Genomic DNA, 20210 nt, shown 5'->3' on the forward strand with positions numbered 1-20210 from the left:
CATGTATGTGTGCTTTTTCCTCCCACCATCCCATTTTCACAGTGGGCACCCAGGCCCAGAGCATAAGGTGCCTTGGTGCCAGTGACAGCACCAGACCAGTGGAGGGTAGCTATGCATGAGGGCAGATCCTGCACTGTTCTTCACCCCAGGCACAGCCCTGCCTTCACTTTGGGCCTGGGGGGACCCACATGGACAGGTGTAATAGTCACCACTGAGAACAACATGGGCCCCACATATCCTTCCAGAGCACGGCATAGTATGTGTGGGTCACTCATCTGTCCCCAGAGCACACGCTGCACCGGCAAACTGCTGTCTCCACAGGTCTAGTGGATGCCGTGGCCAGCCCAGCGTTACTTTTATCTTGCTTTGAACACACAGTGAAAGTTGGCACTGAGTTTGTTTCCGTCTCATTTAGCAGAACTTTGTTATGCAAAAAAAAAAAATAATAAAAAAAAGTTAAAATCATAAATGTCAACATGTCCCAACCCCCTGGCCACCATCCAACCCTGCCAAAAATAAGTCTAGCACACTACAGGAACTTGAGAAAGCAAAACAGGCACCTCAGAGAGCTGCCTGGCCACCCTCTCCTTGTGTCTGAGGCAAGGTAGTGCTCCGGTGAGCTTCAGGGGAGAGGGGTTTGGCCTCAGTCTGGCTGGGTGGCAGCGGGCAGCGTGCGAGGCCGTGGCAGCAGAGCGGGGGTGCAGGCAACCACGGTGCGTGCCGTGGCAGGAGCAGGCAGCGGGAGGGCCCTGTGGGCAAACGGAGCTGGGCTGGCGAGTGGACACACTTGGCAAAGGAGCAAGTCAGCTAATGATCGTTTCCAGGGGTGGTTTGGATAATGAGAATGGCAGTTCTAGTAGGTATTTCCTGAGGTTGAGCAGGGCAGGGCAGGGGGAATTAATATGAGCTCAGTTTAGCTTCTACCCCTCCTTTATTTGTAATGAGATATAAACAGCAGAGATGGTAGCGGCACCATCAGTCTGCTGCCGCGATGGGCTGAGCTGATAAGCAGCTCCCGCACTGTCTCACATGCGAGCCCAATGGCTCCAGTACATGGGGAAAAACAGCAGGAAAAACACCCCTTTTATCACACATGGCTTTTTTTTTTTTTTTGCGATGGCCTTAGGGTGGCTTCACTCCCAAGTTCAGGGGAAATACATTGCATTGGACTGGCCTGGCTGCTCCTGGCAGTGCCAGGAACGTGGCTGATGTTCCAGTGCAGCCCGGCATCACCATTCTCTCCTTGCAGTGCTTCTGCAGCCAGCACTGGCTGAAGGCACTGGACTAAGGGCTGGTCCCTGCTTTGTCAGTGAGAAATGAGGCCACCACTTGCCACCAATATGCTTTGGGGAGCTCTGGTGCAAGAAATGAAACTGGTTGATTTGACTGTAATGAGGCAGAAGCTGGAAAGAAGTGTCAATGCCCTGCAAGACACCTCCCAAATGCTCATGGTGCTTTAACTGAACTGTAGCAAAGGTGGAGAAGAAACTCTCTTATGATCCCCCTCATAGTGAAGATAACATGTAATCTCTGGCAAATTTTGCAAAGAACTTTGTTGCACCTGTGACAAGGTTTATTCATAGCAAACCTAGAGCCACCTCTGTGTGTATGTAGCTCTAGTAGGGGAGTTTTACCTGGAAAACCACTGAAACAAAAGCCCTGTATTTTAAAAGCCTCATATCAGTTACAGTAACTGGACACACATAGGCCCCAGCTGCTGTGGGGCACCTTGGCACCAGGCTCATCCCTGCAGGGCTCTTTGCAGTGGCTAGGCACAGCGGAGGTGTTGTCCAAGCTTGACATCCCCTTCACCACATTGTTAGTCACTAGCCACATGTCATGATGCCCACTAAAACCATCTGTGGTGATGTGCATTTCTGCATGAAGCCCTTCTTGTGAAGCCCCCATCAACATATGCCCATGGCCCAGGGATGGCCAAGTGCCGTGGGGGGCAGCTGCCCAGTACTGGGGGGATTGTGGGGGGCTGGTCCCACCATGACAGAGAAAGAAAACAACCCACCGGCATCTTAAAACCAGTTTGCTTCCCCCAGGCACCTGGGGGTTGTTTGTTAATCTCCTTTCGTTTCGACACCCTGTGTGAGAGGCTGGGAGCTGGCATTCATTGCTCCTGTGGTGCCAGCTCTGAAATTGTTTTATTTGATTTGCCGGCCAAATTAGGTGGATGGGTGGAGACCGAATTTTTCCCTTTATTTTTGTTTTCAAAAAACCCTTCTGGCCCTGGGTGAGGCAGAAGGAGCTGAGTAGTTTCATGTCTATCTTCTCTGTGACAGTTACCTGCCTACAGCGGCAGGGCCACAGCCCAGCTCCTTCAAGCACAGGAGCTGGATGTTGGGGACAGGCTCACTGTCCGGGTGGGGAAAGCCCTCAGCCACCACATACAGCAGCTTTTTATACTCCCCCCCCCAGCCTCTCCAAGCACACAGGAAAAAGCTCTAGTGTGAGCCCATCCCTCTTCACTCTGCCCAAAGGGTCAAAGGAAAAATAAAGCCTTTGATTTAGGCAGCCCGTGGCACTGGGAGAGGATGGGGCATGCTGTGAGCGCCTCATCAGCAGTGAGGTGATAGCTGAAAATCCCGGCCTTATAGCCTGGGCTTATTTTGTACTGCTGCAGGGAAGGGGTTTGTCACCAAAGGTCCCCAGGGAAAGCCCTGAGCTGTGTGCGGTTGACAGCCTGAGGTGCTCTGAGCAAACACTTTCAGAATAACCATCCCCATATCAAAACATGGCCCCAACAACAGCTCTTAGAGTTGGGAAGAAGTATATACTGACTTTCTCCTGAGCTTGGCTGTGCCCTGTACTTCCCCAGGTGACTCACTTGACCCTCGCAGCACCTCCACAAGCAAAGCAGCGTGGGAGGGTTTTTCCCATCTCACTTGTCGCTATGAAGAGAAGGATGGTCACATGCATCTTCCAAAAGCTCAGCTATGAGCAACTGATGTGCTGTGCTCTCCTGCATGCAGCAAATTGCCAGGTCCACCTTGCCAGCCACAAGCCCATGGTGCTGTCACCAGGCTTTCCTGGGAGCTTGTGCTTTCCCACCCCTCTGGAGCCACCCAAGAGGCTGCAGGGAAAGTGAATGTACTTGCACAAAACCCAGGCACTGCAGGGAGTGAGAAAGCCTGGTTGATGAGCACAGACCCCACCCTGCTCAGCTGGCACTAGTCATGTTCCTCCCTGTTTGCTTGAACATCTGCACCGGGAGCTGTGGCACTGACCCCGCAGCCGTGACCCGCACCCTGTCAGTTCCCTGAAAGTAGCCTGGCTGTGGGGTCTGCATGGCAAACAACTGCTGGCACACCTGCCCATCCCTCACCTGCTGGGACCGATCATGCTGGCTTGAGCTGCTAGCATGCCACTTGGGGGGGAATCTGGCCAAATCTACAAATTGTGTTTGCTCTGAGAGCGTAACGAATCTTTAGCAGTTCCCCTGGAGGTGGAAGATGCTACATCCTTTCTCCCCTTTCAGACTAATTACACTGAAACAAAAGGTGAGATACACCGTACCAGGAATGTTACCAAGCCTTCGAGTCCTCCACCCAGTGGGATTAGGTAGGAGCTCTGGATGGCACAAATACAGATGCCGGCAGCCGGCCTCCCTCTCCTCTTGCTCAACTGCTGGCGCCACCAGACAAAAGATAACAAACATCTCTCCTGCTCTCATGATGGAGCTAGCAGCAAAAGAAAATTTCCAGGTCAGAAGCTCCTGCTGGGTAACCCATGCTCCAGGCTATGCAGAAGAGCTGCCATCCCTCAGCACCTCTTCACCCCAACTGTGAACACCATGTAGTACCTGCACGTAGGAAGACCCAAGTGCTGCACACCTCAGGCACTGCCTTGAGCTCTCCTCTGCTGCCTTCAAATTGCATCTCACTTTCAGCACTTTGCTCTTCCTAAGGGATGATATGGCTGCTGCTGATTCCTCCTAAATACTTTTGAGTTTTCAGGAAAACCCAACAGGACTCTGCTTTCCCCTCCCTTGGCAGCTCTGTGAGTCATTGGTCACCATGCTGCCAGATCATGGTAGTCTGAAGGCAGCTCTGCCTTGCAGACACACTCAGTATAAACAGGTATAAATGCACCAGACGGATCCTCCTGTTCTAACCTAGGAGGGGGAAAAGGGCAGAGTGCTGCCTGCCTGGAAATACAGGCCAGCTTTGGGAGCATCATCCAGACCTTCTCCCTCCCTGCTATGCCTGGCCCATCCCCATCAGCACTGCTTTTTCTCACTTACCACGGAGATGCTCACAACCAGCTGAAGCAAAACAAATGGGAAGAAAATCAATACAGGCTTAGGAAGTTTGCCTGTATTGGTATAGATGTGTGTCTTGAGCACCATTTTCTACAGCCTCACTGGGTTTCATTTGGCTATCTCAACTAGCTGAGAGCCTTCTCAAAGGTATTTCAGATGCCATGGCCTAACTAGGCATGCAAAGGTTAACCAGTGCGCTCCCTGGGCCCAGCATCTCTTCACTTCACATGGAGCAGAAGGAAGGCTCTACTTCTTCTTGAACATGTGAAAAAGAGTCAAGTGCTGCAGTCTTCCCAGCCAGACTCTCTTGCGGGGCTTCATCTCCTGTGAAATGCTGCAGTAACTCTGTGCTTCATCCTGGCCATGGGGGCACCACAACAAAAACAACAGGAAAAAAATTAAAAATCAAATTTCAGTCTTCTCACTCTGCTCCTGAGACTTCTCCAGACAGCAGAGTCCCTTCGTCTGCACCTCCTTACCTGCCCATCTTCATCTAGCTGCTGACATCCCTAGCAGGGTTTTCAGTCATGTCCAATTTCCTCACCTCCAAGGCAAGGCTGAAATACAGACAGCTGCTGCCCATAGCCTGACTGTAATGTACTTTGCTTAATGGTTACTTGCTAATATTTTACCCTTGGGTGAAATGATAATGTTCAGGGCTGGGTGGAACATGTTCAGCCATCTCTTCTTCAGGGCAAGCTGAATCACTGCTGTTAGAGTTGTGCAAATGGAGTTTGTGTGCGGTTTTTGTGCATGTGTTTTTATCATGAGCCCTTAGCCTTCAATGGAGAGCACAATCCCACCTGCTGATAGCTTCTAAACACTGGCTTCCTTCTGTTCAAGTCACTAATTAAGCAGCAATAAAGGCTAGAATATAAACTATAATAGAAGTAACTGTCTTCCTACCCATAGCACTTAAAGCTAGAAGAAAACTTTTCCATAGGAAAAGCAAACAGTGAGGTCTGTGTCCTCCAGCTATCTCCCTCAGTGGCAGGCAGGCACTGCCACAGGCTGCTCCTCTAGAAAATGGAAGCCCTCTTAGGACTTTCAAAGGATGTTGTGGGTTTGAGGCTCAGGTCAGAGCCTAAATGCCAGAAGGGAGGGGACTGGCTCACACATGCTGATGCTCAGGGCTGGGTATTTGCTCAGCGTGCAGGAGCTCTGCATCAGCCTTAAGAGGGCCGAATGCTGGCCTGGAGGAAGGGTGCTGGACACTGCTCTGGGACCAGGCTTTGTACGTATGGTCATTGCTGCACCTTCGAGACACATTGTGCTGGAGGTAACCGTTACCTCCTGTTTCTGTGAAAAACATCTCCATGAAAATACTCATGTTCATCTTCAGGTTGGCAACTCTCCAGGTTGAGCAAGGGCTGCTTGACCGTGTCCTTGGAACAAGAAATCGATGCATTTATCTTGCATTTCACCATGGCACGTGGATAATTTGATGCAATTGTGTAGCCACCCACACCTTTAATTAATCAAAGCTCTTTTCACGAGGCACTGTGCAATATTTTGTTTCCTAATGTCTCTGCTACAGAGTACTAGGATCTGTTGTAACATTTCTTACCCAATTACCTTGAGGCCAGGGCAGGAGTGAGCAATGGGGGGCACCTTGCTGCCGAGCAGAGACCTTGCGTGGGCAAAGTATGGCTCTGGAGCCCAAATCCTGCATAAGCGCTGCCCGTGGATGTCAACATGACACATCCCTCCCCACCTGCCAGCCAAGGTGGGTGCCGTCCTCTCTAGCTCCCGCTTGGGAGGTGAAAACTGTCTCCATGGCACAGCCCTGAGCTGCGGCGGGCGCCTGCCCAGTGCTGGGGGCTGCTCTCACCTTCGGCCTCCCCTTGGGGCAGAACCGCATGTGGGCCAAACGAGTGGGGCAAGCTTTTAAAGCACACACCAGCCAACCAAGCTGGAGCCAGCGCATGGCCTCCAAGCCAACAGCCAGCGGGGAGCCCCAGGGCAGAGCCCCCCCCGCCCCGCACAGCACCCTGCGGAGCCACGCAGGTGCACAGCGGAGTGCTGGGTGCCGCAGGCCCTGGGTCGGCCCTGGCAGGGTGCTGTGCTCCCCACCCAGACTGGCTGAGCTGCCTGCCACGGCGGCGTGGGAGCCCAGAGCCGACCGCCGGTGCTGCAGCCAGGTGCTGCTGTGGGAGTTCCTGGCTGCGGTGGCATGTGCTCCCTGCAAAATACCTGCTGGTATTTTCTCAGCTGGAAGAAGAGATGTGTATCGCTTTGGCAGGGAGGACTTTTGCAGCCAAGGCTCTGTGTGTGTATGTGCGTGGAGGGAAGGTGGAGCACCTCTCATGCCCTTGGGCAGGGTACGCATGGTGCTGGGAGCCCAAGGTGCTGCTGCACGCTGGCTATGGCTGCAGGGTGTTGCAGCATAGGGTAACCATGCAGGTCTGCTTGCCTCCAATGCACCTCCAACCTGCCTTCTGGGGTGGGTAGGCTCTGACTTGGGAGACATCTCTGGGCAGAGGTTCACCAACCGAGAGCACAGCTTCAGGCTTTTTTGCACCCAAGAGCTGCCTGGAGTGAGAGCAGTTGCCTCTCCCAGTTTGGCAGGTGGTGGGTTTTGGTCTTCATCTTTTGAATTTCTCAATTGTGTTGCTGTTAGTTGGCATGGGCACAACACTGGCGATTCCCTGGGTGTACAGCAAAGGGCAGGAGAGCAACAGCTTTCCCAAGAGTAGAAGTCGCTCCGAAACACCAAGATCACTTGGTTATTCCACCCGTGCACTGTAAACAAACAAACCTTGCTGCTGCAGCTCTTGCACATGGGATGCGAGGGGAAAGGTGTTGAAAAAGGCAGTTTTATAAAATTCATGCCCACGCCGTGAGGAGGGCTGATGGGGGACACACAGGCTCAGTGATTCAGGTTGCACCCAGCTGTGCTGGGGAACACAGGACCACAACAGTGGCAGAAGGAGGGCTGGCACCACCCTGCTTCCATCCCCCCAGGCCAGCAGCAGCCACCCGGAGCTGCAGCAAGTCCTCGCACCCCTATTTCGTGCTGCCGGCGGCAGAGCAGCCCCCGATGCTGGGAGCTGGGCCGGTCCCGGAGCGGGTCCCGCTAGAGGGCAGCGGCTCCCTGGGTAGTGCGGCCGCCACCCTCCCGGCTCGTCTCGGCTCGGCTCGGCATCACCGCTGCCCTCCGTATTTTTATACTTTTTTTCTTTTTTTATGAAGACAACATTACAAATCTCCGTGACAGAGGAACCATCATGGGTGAGGGATGATGTACTCAGAAGCGCCTTGACATCAGTGCACCCAGATCGCCTGGTGTCTCAATTTTCATATTTTTTTTAATGCCAGATTGGATTTCTAGTCTCCCTCTTTTTTTTTTTTTTTTTTTTTTTTTTTTTTTTTTAAAGTCTGCTGCTAGGCAGTCATTCAGAGAGTGCTGGCAGTTAGAAGTGGAAAAGCACCATCTCTTCACCAGGTCTGCCAATTTATTTTACTTCATTCTCTTTAGACCCTCTACCAGTCTCTTTGCCACACGCAGAGCCCTACAGCCAGTTCCTTGCTGCTAGATTGCACATGGCTGTGCCATGAGAGTGTCTCTCACAGTGCAGCCACAAGCCTTAGGAACTCATCAAAGCTGATTGCATGACAGAGCCATTCTGCTTAATATTAACAAACAAGCTTAGTCTTCCCTTGGCTTTGATGCAGGCAATAATGAGACCACCTCTTCCAGGGCATGATTCAGAGTGGGAAGCTAATATGCTCTGAATGGCTCCCCAGGGACTTTCTTGCCCCTGATGACGCAGGGAGCCTAATCTCCTACCCTAGGCAGTTGGGGGAGACAATGTAAGCATCTCCCTTGCATGCTGTAATGGTTGGTATCAGCCCAGCTGCCCGTGAGTAATTGCTGAGCATGCCAAAAGGCACCCACCTTCTGTTAGAGAATGTATCCCCATCATCTGGGGAAGCAGCATGGCCAAAAAAGTCACTGGCTGCCATGTTCATGTTATCACTGCATGCAAAGGGCAGTGCTCTGCAATAGCAGTGAGAAAATCAGCTGGATGGTGCATGGAGACCCTCACCAAACACTTAATCTTAGAGCTATCCAGTTGAAATCCAGTTGCCCGTGGACCTGTTTCTGATGTTGCTGTGGGAGCAGAGCAAGGCATGGTATTGCTGTGACTGCAGCCACCAAGGCAGAAATACACTAGGTACAAGCAATGTCCTCAGGTTTGGTTGGGACCCTTCTCCCCTGGGCTTCAGTGCTTCAGGCACACAGTCACTGTACAATGTCCCTGGAGATGCCCCTCAGTGTTTGCCCATGCCCTGGGGCTGCAGCTGCCGGTCCCTCATCCCACCCCAAATCCTGTGCTTCCTGCCCCCCCCCCCCCCCCATAACATAGTTTTTCCTTTAGTCACCTGTGGTCCCAGACATCCGGCTCATTTCATGAAGGCAGAACTGATGTTTCCCAAGAACAAATCATATGACACTGTAGGATTGTTTACAAGAAAGTCAAAGCATTTTAACAAAACCAGCTGATCCCCCTCCACCTCCCAAAAAAAGGACTTTGAGCAGTTTGATCCAAGGAAGCACACACCTGCACTCACCTAGCAGCAGGACATGGTTGTGATGGGCAGCCCTGCAACACCCATAGGTGGACAGAGGGGGCTGTGGAGGGGCTCCAGCTCCTCACTGAATGAAAGGCACCTACTGATAGATATAAACATATAACAAAACTAAAACCACCTGATTCCACAGTACTGATGTTGAGGCCTTGTGCTCAAAGAATGGTATGTACAGTTGGGAGAGGCTGGGCATCTAAGGAAAAGGGATCAGTCCATGTGGCCCTGATCAGGAGAGCAAAGCTGTAGCAAAGGGTGAATGCCATATACCTCTGAGTAAAATTTTGGCTCCTTAATCTCAGGGAAGCAAGATGGGAGAAAGCTGCAGCCAGTCCCTGCCAACAGAGCATAAAAATTAGCTTCCTTCCAATTTATTTGACCTTCATGGCTACTGTATACAAACATCAACAATAAGGCTCCAAAACTCCAGCATCCACCCTTTTCTATATGCTCAGGAAGATGATTCACTGCTGTCATGGGTCGCAGAGAGCCAGTATATCTCAGGACCCAGAAACCACCAGCTCGAGCCTGGCAGCCAGGTGAGGCTATTTGCCAAACCTGCCTGGCAAAGGCTCAGCACAGGCTCAGCCCGTGCCAAGGTGGCCACACTCCACATATGGGTAGTGGCTGTGCACTGCCGCGCCATGGAGCAGACCACGCAGAGGAGCTCTGCAGGGCCTGGTGTAGCTCCTCACCAACCTTCACACAGCAATTGAAACAAGCTATGCGTTTTATAGCTCAGTAAACCAAAAGGCCGAACAGCCCAAGCTCCCATTTGGTGCTAGGGTTGGGCTGCCCACAGGTTTTCCTGCTGAGAAATAACTCGCAAAGAGGCAGAGTGAGATGCCAGGTCCTACAATCCTCCCACCACAGCGCAGGCAGCGGCTTTGCTGTCAGGAAGGAAGGGGTTTCTGCTAAGCCATACAGGACAGGAAGAACATGATGAGCAAGGCACCCTTCACAGGCTCCCTTCAGATGCTTGCCAAGTTTTATTGTGTCCGGATAAGTTTAATTCCAGGGGACTGCTAGCTTCAGCACACTTGGAACTAAGAGCATAGAAGGTCATGCACGTCTTCAGAGGTCCACCCAGCCTTGCAAAACACAGCTGGAAGCTTGTGAAGGACCTGCCCTGAAAACCTGATGCCTGCGCGTGAAGCATCCCAATACCCAAAGACAAAATTCCAGTGGATACGAGTGGGGGGCAAAAGGGAGAGCACCAGCTTGGGATTCCTCAGTACTGAAACCCTTGCTGTAACATAAGGAATGCAGAAGCTCCCTAGTCTGGCTGTGGGTCACAGCAGACAGCAATCACAACCAATCAGCCAACTTATTTCAAGCCTACCTGGTTAATGGAAACTGAAATCCTATTTTACTTGATCCAATTTGCTCATTTAGAGGCAAAGAGCCCATCAGCTGAAACAGCAACTTCTTGGCAGCCGTTGTAGTAGCACTTCTCTCTTTGAGGGCAACATACTAGTTTTTAACACCACATTCTAGCAACCCCTGACTGCCAGAGTGCAACTAGCAGACTGATGTCTTTGCATATTGGTATCCAGAGACAACTGCTTCTCTAATACTTTGGCAAAAAGGAAAAGAAACAGTGATCAGAACCAAAGAAATCAGGCAGGCATTCCCTACCCTAATGGTAAACATGAAACTAACCCCTAAGAGAAGACATGGCCTTTTCTTCTTCTGAGATCTTTGTGGCAGTTTTTTGGACTCTCTCGATTCCTGAGCATCCTCCCCCAGCTGTAAGCCAGGAAAACTGTAAGAGGCAGACATGGGGCCCCATAGAGTAACCACTGATGAAGCTGGGCTTTAATGTCGTGGTCCACAGACAGACTGAAGCCCCTGGCTGATGGAGGACACTCCATCACTTTCAGGGCAGCCACCACACTGGCTCTGAGCTGCTCTCCTTTCAAATCCTTGGAAGAAGAACTGAGGTGCAAAGAAGAGGAAATGGCTTTGGTAGAAGAGAAGATGCATGGGGAGATGCACAAAGGCTTTGGTGTAAGCTAAATAAGGAGGACAAACCTCCCCAAGCTCCAAGGGGGATAGTGGACATGGCTGTGCAAGGCTATTTCATGAGTGCAGAGGTATAAAAGGGCAGCACTGATCCTGTCTGTTGAAAGTGCACATTCCCTCCCCCTGGCCAGAGCACACAGCAGTCACAGCTCCATCATGTTGAGCAGGACATTGAACACAGGCACCTCCTGGTGCCCTGCTCAGAAGCAGAACAGAGAGACCTGATGAAAGAGCAAAAAGGAGCCATGCAAATGACGCAAAAGCCAGAAGCCTTCACAGTTCAGCAAGAGGCTTACAGGGGGCTGACCCATTTGTTCTGCCAGAAAGAAGGCAGATGGATATGTGATGGCACCTTGTAACACATCCTTGTGCTCTGGATGGTGTGGGGATGAGAAAACTGCACACATGGGCAAAGCCAACACTAAGCCCTGTCTGCTCAGAGGAGGAAGCAGCAGCAAAGACTCCTGCTCATTTCCAAGAAGGCGCACAGGCAAGAAAAGAAGTTGTTTGGGAATTCAGTGTCATTTTCAGTTTGGCTTTTATTTTCATTGACTTCGACAACAAGGTGTTCCAAAACACACATAGGTCTTGGTGCAGGCAACACTGTCATTGCTACAAGCATTGGCAGATTCTCAGCTCAATTAACCCATACACTTTGATGTATCAAAACAAAACAAAAAATCACAGCTCTACAGGGGATGGTAAAAGCTACAGCAGTTCAAACTCACTTGAAGATTCCAGTTATACAGAAGTGGGCTCCATAGTGGTATACAGTAGAAAGGTTTTCACAGCATATATTTTAATCATTAGTGATGCAGCAGAAAAGCTCCATCTCACTGCTGCGTTAAAAAAAGCAGATACTGAAGTTCTTGCACCCAGACTCTGGGCACAGCATTAACTGCATTAAACTTTAGTCAGAAGCTTCCTAGTTCCTAAAACGACGGTATTTTTGCATCAATATTTGTACAATACTGAAGCAGCTCAGAAGGATTACACAATGGAGATGCAAAACCTTGGGGGCGAGAAGGGCACAGCCTAATTCACCTCCAGGAATTTGCAAAGTACCCGCACTAACACTTTCCCCGTACTAACACTGCCCCGCTGAATTAATTTGTGCATCGAGTCAAGAGCAAGATGAGTCACTTCTTTTGTGGCATACAGAAAAAAAAAAAAAAAAAGACGACATAGTAAGTTTTCACACTGAGCATGTTAAATACTTTGAAATCTAGGACACTGCTCTTTGAAGTGTTACAATACAAAATGATAAAACAGGCTTTCAGTACCTGCCCCCTCCCCCCTCAACTGCAAAGTAACACAGGAATCTCAGTATGAAAAATACAAATATATTTGTCCAGTGATGAGTCATTTGTTACAAGGTATACTGTAAGCGTTCTGCATAAAAATAATAATTAAAAAAAAAAACACAACAGGAAAACAAACATTTCATTGTGGTTCTGTCAGACCCGGTAGCCCAAGAAGAAATAAAAAGTGGCATGTTATGCTGTAGGAAACAAAAATTACACATACAAAAAAATACTTATATACACACTTTACAGGGTAACCATCTTGCATTACCATTTAGAGCTATCCAAAATAGGCTTGCACAGTTACCAAAAGGCAGTCTTTGAATGCAACGCAGACCTGGCACAACAGATAGATGGAGGAGGATGCTAACAATATCAGACTTAAATGAAATAGGTGACACACAGCAGGGCCCAGAAAACAGCCACTGCATTGAAACGAGATTATTTGTTTGTAGCAAGGTAGGATGACAAGGTATTTAAGCTGGTTTTTTCATCTTTTCCCCAGCCAAAAAGAGTCAGGCTTACTGTTAAAAAGAGCAAGACAACTTGAAAGCAGCTGTACTGAGTCGAGCTCCTCAGTTTAGGGTTCTTTTGTATGTATGTTAGAGTCTCACTACCTTGGCCAATATAAATGTGAAAACATGCACTCTGTTCAGTTACTCGTCCACAGGATCACTGGCAGTCAGAGGAATTGCCTCAGAGCACAGCTGCTGTAGAACCAATAAAGAAAAAGCAGAGAAAAATCAATTTCTCATGTAAACATGACTTTTTGCAGTAGCAACACATATTACCAGGAGCTGGTCCTTGTTCCAAGGCAGTTGGAAATTTCTTTCTGTTTTTACTCTCCACGTCTATTCGCTCATCACTTAGCCTGTAGTCAGCACCAACAAACCACAACAGGCTCCAGCCTGCTACAGATAATGTCTAAAGATGGTTCTACTTCACAGGAAACCAATCTACCCTGGTCTAAACAAATTTTCTGTGCTTGGGATAGCTGAAGCCCTGCAAATCAGGATGCAGCTCTCTGTTCATCCTCTGTTCAACTGGAGGCTAGGCAGGCAAACCCCTATGCTAAACTAACCAGGGTGCATATGTGGCAAAGCCTAAGCCTCTAGCTTAAATGTCAGTAGTAGTACAGAATGGCTAAAGGTCAGGTGGGGGACAGAATTCAAGAGTGACCAGTGGCTGTATTTGCATTTTTATCCTGAAATAAGCAAACCAGGACAGATGCATGAATGTAAATTCAAAACAAGAAGAGACAGCAAGTTTGGTTTTTCTCAGAGAAGGCGAGGGAAAACGAAAAAAGTGGGTTGCAGGTGGCCATAAGTGTTGGCCTGCCCAGCAAAGTGCATGTGCTGTCTCCGCTGGAGAATACTACACATGAACAGAGCACTTAGCTCTGTGGGAAGAGGCTGTTTAAGTGCAACGTTCAGCAGACCAATTCCCATTTATTCTTTGGATGAACTGCCAGTTCAGGATTTAGCGGCTTCATTTTTTTTTGCATTTGGTTTTGGGGTTGGGTATTTTATTTTTTTGGCTTTTTAAAAATTTATTTTAACTTTCCTGCTTTTCAAAGTGGGATTGCTGGATGAGAGAAACAAGTTTGCAGGTCAGGATGCCCACAAGTTGTGTGAGGATTCAAAAGTCAAGAAAAGAAGCCCTCTCCCCAAAGGAAAACACAAAACAAGAAAAATGCCTTCTTGAGGTCAACGGCTTTCAAGGAAATACCACCCGCCTTCCCCCTTCGCTCAGCTCTTCCCCTTGCAAGAGCTGGGGTGGAAGTTGTGGTCCAGGAGTACGACCTAGACAGCATCAAGGGCATAACCTAGCATGAGTGAGCAAGAAGGTTCCCTCCGCCCTTCGTTCAGGGGTGCAGTACCAAGCAGAAGGAAGACAAATGAAGGGCTGAGCAGTTTGTGGCCGAGGCGGAGTGGAGTGGGGTCCATGGGGCTCACTCCCCTTCCTCCTTGATGCGTTGCTGTTTGTTGCGCCGGGCATCCATGTCAAAGTTGAAGTCGTTCCACTCATCGCGAGGCGGGAAGGAAATGGTCTGCCGGAGTGTGAAGCGGACTGCATCGATGACCCGCTCCCCCCGCGTTTCACTGGAGCCCACGCTGACAGTGGAGGCGCCACTGGGGGTGCGCAGGAGGTGGGGAGGGGAAGAGAAGTCATGGAGCTGCCGGTGGTCCAGGATGCCCTTCCAGATGGCATGGCGGAACTGCTCTGGGATCTTGAGGCTCACCAGATCCTGTAAGGCAAGGTGGAGGGCTTAACAGGGGCAATCCTGTTAAGGGCAAGCTAGGTGCCAGCAGTAGAAGCAGCCTCTGGGCCGCTCTGAAAATGCTTATTAACCAACAAAGCTGCTAAAATCGAGGTGGCCGTGATGCACTGCAGAAGACCAACCACTAATCCTGAAGGTGGTAGTTCACTTCTGAACAAGCATTTGAAGCCATGAGGCAGCAAGGACTACTGACACAAGGTCTGTTTTGAAGTTACATAAAACATGCATTCATGCATAAGATATGATGATCTAAAAGCTAGAAATTTAACTGGACTGCAAGACCTCCAAGACAACCTCAGAGAGGTCTGCTGATTATCTACAGAGGGAGATGCCGGGCTGCAGAAGTTCAGCAGCTTTGAAAACTTCTGTGTTTATTTCAAAGCTTGCTAAAGGATTTTAGAATCCAAGTCTGAGCTCCCATATTCAAAGCTCTATGTGTGACTCTATAGGAACTGCCTTAATTACTTGAATATAACCAAAATTTAAGAACAGACACATAACCTTAGAAAACTCAGGACTTTGAGGCCCCATCATCTCTGGTGCAGCACCTGAGGGTAGCATTACCTAAACTCTGGGAAATGTGATATCAGCTTCTGAAAAAATTAGCAACCAGCTTTGGTTAATTTGTGTCAGCTTTTCTAGTTAGAGCAGCAAGAGAAGAAAGGCAGCCACACTAGGAAGCAAAAGCACCACAGCCTTGCAAAGGCTCAGGGCAAAAAAAGGGGACAGCCAGCTCTGAGGAGAGCAATGGCACAGGAGAGGGAAGCAGCAACCCTGCAGCAAAAGCCATGCGAGAGAAAAAAAAAATAGCATCTGCGCTGAGATGCCAGTGGTAAGGGAAGATCGTTAAGGTAAGGCCAGAAAACAGAAGCAGGGAGGGAAAAATGCAGACCACTTCTGGACAGCCTACTTGTCTGCAGGCAAGTGAAATGTTTCAGAGCAGTGTAAACTGAAACCAAGCCTTGCAGAATTAACAGGTGTGTGGGCTGGGGCCATTTCGGGGGCTAAAATGCACAGTGGTGAGGAGCAGGAGATGCTATTTCTCTGTGCCAGGCAAGGCAGTTACAACGCTGGCCCTGAGTCCAGCCTCTCTTTACCTCACACTAAGTCTTCTCTGTGTGCAACAGCCTTAACTAATCATATTAAAAAATAAAAAATAAAACCCCCTGAGTTTGGATTTCTGACCTGTTCCTAAAGCAGGGCCAAGAGCGCAAACAAAGGAAACAGTGAGGAGTTACTTACATCCATGGAGTAATGCTCAATCTGATAGATGGTGGTCAGCCCCTGGGTCGTGAAATAATCCACACAGGATGAGCAGCCCAACCTCGCTAAGAAGCTGCAGAGGAGGAAGGAAGGAAGGAGAGAGAAAAAAGGATCACCCTGGCTGCAACAGCCCAAACCACAGAAAAACCAAACACTCAGCCAACCTGCAGCAACAGGAAACAAAGCTTTCACCCTTGACTTGACCTTCTCCAAGACATCCCAGGCCAGCAAGAAACATCACTGCTGCATCAAACAAACAAGGGACTCCTTCAGCTCGGTGCCTAGCAAACACAACCCTTGTGGCAGCACCTTGCCTTAGTCAAGAGCTGGTGCTGCACAGCCTGGATCTTGGGGCAGGAAGGCTCACGTGGACCCTCCTGCCAGGTCACTTCACTCAGAAGGTGGCTAAGCCCATGGCAGCCTGCTGCATGGATAGAGGGCTTCAGCAAGGCAGTGAGTCTGGGCCTCAGACACATCATGCACACAAAGTACTTCAAATCAGCACATTCCTCCCTAAGTGTAAAGGATTCCTCTTTTATGGGCAGCATCTTTCAACCTGTTCAACCTCATGGAGGGCAGAGGGGCTTCTGACCCCAGCTGTGGCTTGTCAAGTGACCACAGGGGAAAAAAAAAGAAAAAAAAAGGAAAAAGAACTATTTGCAAGACTGCCTGGCACTCTCAGCTCCACCAGTCCAACAGATGCTGCATCCCTCAGCTTTCTTGCAGTCCTAATGTCCCTGTTTCTCTCAGGTGCTCAGAGGGAGAGGTTTAAGGCGTGGTGCCCAGAGGATGCCAGCCCCAGGACTGCCAAGACCCACTCGGATCCAGTGCTCCAAGAGAATGGGGCAAGGCACCTGGCAGGAGCCTTCAGGCTCCTGACGTAAGGCCTCTGCTCCCTGCAGGTGGGAAACGTGTGCTGGGCAGCCTGCTCCCGCTCACCTGACGATGCTGCAGTCTGTGGGGTACGGAGGAGGGGGGGTGCAGTGGGATGTTGAAGGCATGGAGAGGGGAGGAGGCAGCGCCTGCGTGGGGCTGAGGCCATTCATGTCGCCGGTCATGGCCATATGGGTGCCCATCATGGGAACTGGAGGAGAGAAGGAGGAGTATATTGTTATCCAGGCACCCCCGGACCCCTGCTTCACCCCCAGCGTGGCACCAATGGACAGCACCCACAGCCGAAGCAACCTTAAATCCACTCACTGGAATTTCAGGCAGGGCTACAATGACTGCACAAGGACTGGATGACAGATAGTCCTTCAGGAGCTCTCCCCTCACCAGACCAACTGTCAGCAGCACCGCTTCATCACCTTCCCTTACAAACAGGCTCGGTAGAAACTTAAGCAAGACTCGTCTTGGCTTTCCCTGCCGCAGGAGAGGAGCAGGACAGAGCCAGCAGAGTAACCCAATACAGAAGCCAAACATCTTTGTTTTCAGAGACACTGAGAGCACCCGAAGGGAATCAGCAACAGGTGTGGGCAAGAGTCCAGCGCTTTTGAAATAAATAAATAAATAAATAAATAAAGACAGCCAACCAACAAAACTCAGCCCCCAGAACCATGTCTGTCATCCTGGATTTACAGGGCTGCTGGGTACTCTTCAGAAGCCAGGAGGAAGCAGGTTACAGAGCTGCAAGATGCAGATACTTCCTTTGAAACTAATAATTGTCTTAACTGAACAGAGGGAAAAAAGTTTGCCGATGTTTGCATCTCTTCTGCTGGGAAAGGAATAAGAAACAAGTCTTGGAAGACAGATGACAGTACAGCCAGCCAGATCTGCAGCAAGAAGTAGCTTTGTTCACCCCTGTGAGGCTCAGAGCAGGATGCTGAAGCCTTGCCCTGTGGCACAGCAGCGAGCAATATTTGGCTCTGCAGGTTCCCAGCAAATGACTCCAGGCTCCCCAGCCTAATACTAGCCACTTGGAAATACCAAGTCTCCTTGCTCAGGCTAGTGGGGAGCATGCATGAAACAGGAGAAGTGAGTGTTTCTTACTGTTGGTTCCCATGCCGTCAGGGATGGTTGTTGGGGTCAGGGCATTGCGCTGCTGGGGGTTAATTAGCTGGCTGACCGAGGGCAACTTGTTCATGCTGTTCATTTTGCTGAGCGGTGGAGAGTTGGAGCCGTAGGATGACTGCGACTGCATGGAGGTCCTGCAAACCAAGGAGATATTAGGACAGGAATCACAGCAGTTGGTTGTTAAGAGCATACATCCAAGGGACTACATTTTCTGTGGCAGTAGTGAGTTACTGCTAGTGAAATTACTGACATCATGGAAGCATCACAAAGATCATTGGAGAGAGAGTCAACAGGAAATAAGAAGTTTCCCAGATATTCTGGGCATTTAAAAAACAAACGGTGAAATGGCAACACAGGAAACCTTCACTTTTGGTTCACATTTTTTTATTTAAGGTAAAGTTTCTACGTAAGTTTTTCAGTTGAAAATAACACATGCAAAGCTAGCAAACAGCCGCTAAAAATCAAGAAGAGTATTTTTAAGTTAAGATCTCTTTGTGGTCAAAGACCTTTTTTTGTAAGAATATGAGCTGAGGAAGCCATCTCAAACTATCCTAACTGCCTCTAAAACCTGACTGCAGAAACAATTTTCAGATCATATCACACTTACCACTTTGGTTTCTCAAAAATGCCTAGTTATTCATATAATCAGGTTATTTTCAGGTGTATACATAACAGCCAGAGACTCTTTGCTCAAGACAGATTCCATGCACTTTAGGGACCGCTACTGAGGTGGTCAGAGCTGCCTGGGGTGCCAACATGCAGCTTGCACTAGTGTTAAGGAGAACCTGGTATCCAAACCCTACAGACTGCTTGCAAAGAGTATCAGATATCTGCCACCACTCGACAGCAGTACTAGCCTCCCTCAAGTCCAGACAGCCCCGAACTCCATCCAGCATATCCACAAACCAGGCCAGAGAGGCTTGCTGGCAAGCTCCCCCCAACCCAGCCCCGAGGGTCCCAGCTGCAATCCCGCCTCGTAAGCGATCCAGACTGCAAAGACCAGACTGCTTCTGAACAGCAGCCCAGTTCCCAGATCAAGTTACGGCTGTGGCATCCCATCTGGAGTGGGGTCTTATTTGGGATATGCAGAAAATGATCATTAAAGCAGGTCCAACAGCACAATTGGCAGAGCACTGCCATGCCACAAGAGAGCAGGTTTTTCTCTCTCTGACAACACGGGCATTTGCAAGACTGGGCAAAGATGCTGGGGAAGCGTGCCCGCTTCCCAAACACGATGTACCCTCACAAGCCGTGCTTGCCCAGCAGAGCTGAGGTCATCCGGCTCGCCACGGAGCCAGGCACTCGTTCGGCCATATCATAGTGACCTCGAGGTGAATATACAAGGGCACATTCCCATCTTATTCCCCATTGGAAAACTTGTTCTTCTGGGTATAACTGGTTACACCAATTCCTGGGAACTGGCTTTCCTTCTATGCAAAGAGAGTAATTATTACTTCAAATAAGTAAAGTGTAAAGAAAAGAAAAGGCTTATTCCTAGATAATTTATTAAAACCTTCAGCACTCAAGGTCAAGTTTCATGCAATTACATTGTCTCCAGCTTCCTGCACTTTTAAGACTTGCAGTGTTGGGTGGAGAAAACATCTATGCTAACAGGCTAGAGTATCTAAGGCCCTGAAGAAATGTTACCTAATTACACAATTACAGGAGGTACAGAAGGGTGTGAACTGTCCTTTGGCAGTGAAGATGCAGGACAAGATCCAGCAAACTTCATAGACTCAAGGAAGTGGAAAGCACAAGAAGGTTCACAAATTAATATTAACGATGGCAGCAACTCCCAAGGGGAAGTGAAACTGAGCCATGAAATTTAGAACCAACTTTTCAGGGTGAAGGGAATGATTCAGATCTGAGGTTTCAATTCACCAATTATAAAAGTTGAGGCCAGCCATGAAATTCAAGTCAGGTTGACACCACCCTTTACCTAAGAGGCTTCTGGATTTAGGACAAAAATGAGTATTTCTACTTAACAGTTTCAGGCACCTATCCTAACTAAGCTTCAACTGAAATTAATACACACCTGAGTAACCTCTTAGAGCAAAATCTGCATGATATGCAAGTGAGGAGGTCACCACGTACACAGTGAAATTCCAAATCGAATTAACAAATATTTCCCCAAAAAAGATTTAGTTGCATTATTTAAGCTCAGGACAGATTTTATTCTGACAGCTCACTACTAGAAACTTTTTTTTCCCCCCCAAAGGCTGCCTGTTGCTACAAAACAATATTCTCCAAGGAGGTCAGTAGTGGGCCTAACTTTGCCTTCTCCACCACCAACTGTGATCTCAGCAAAGCTTAGTTAGGAGACTACAAAATATTTTGGGGATTAAATAAAAAAATAAAAAGCAGCAAATGAACACAAGCCAACCCAAAGCACCCTACACTATAGAAAAAAAATGCACACTTTAACATATAGCTTAAGGACTCCATTCTTATCTCATTCATACTC

The 20210-nt window shown here is 49.2% G+C and overlaps 1 protein-coding gene across 2 annotated transcripts in view; it reads right to left on the reverse strand.

The window, feature by feature from the left end:
• Nucleotides 1-14140: 14140 nt before the first annotated feature.
• TP63 (tumor protein p63) overlaps nucleotides 14141-20210 on the reverse strand; it is a 104425-nt gene continuing 98355 nt past the window's right edge. For both annotated transcript variants that reach the window (XM_086468499.1, XM_086468501.1), the window contains 4 exons: nucleotides 17723-17880; nucleotides 16673-16817; nucleotides 15713-15806; nucleotides 14141-14437 (listed from right to left, as the gene is read on the reverse strand). In XM_086468499.1, the coding sequence (XP_086324625.1) occupies nucleotides 14141-14437; nucleotides 15713-15806; nucleotides 16673-16817; nucleotides 17723-17880 (694 nt within the window). The remainder of the gene's footprint in view (nucleotides 14438-15712; nucleotides 15807-16672; nucleotides 16818-17722; nucleotides 17881-20210) is intronic.

The sequence above is a fragment of the Leptosomus discolor genome, chromosome 7, assembly GCF_034619465.1.
Source record: "Leptosomus discolor isolate bLepDis1 chromosome 7, bLepDis1.hap2, whole genome shotgun sequence".
NCBI classification, from domain to species: Eukaryota; Metazoa; Chordata; class Aves; order Leptosomiformes; family Leptosomidae; genus Leptosomus; species Leptosomus discolor.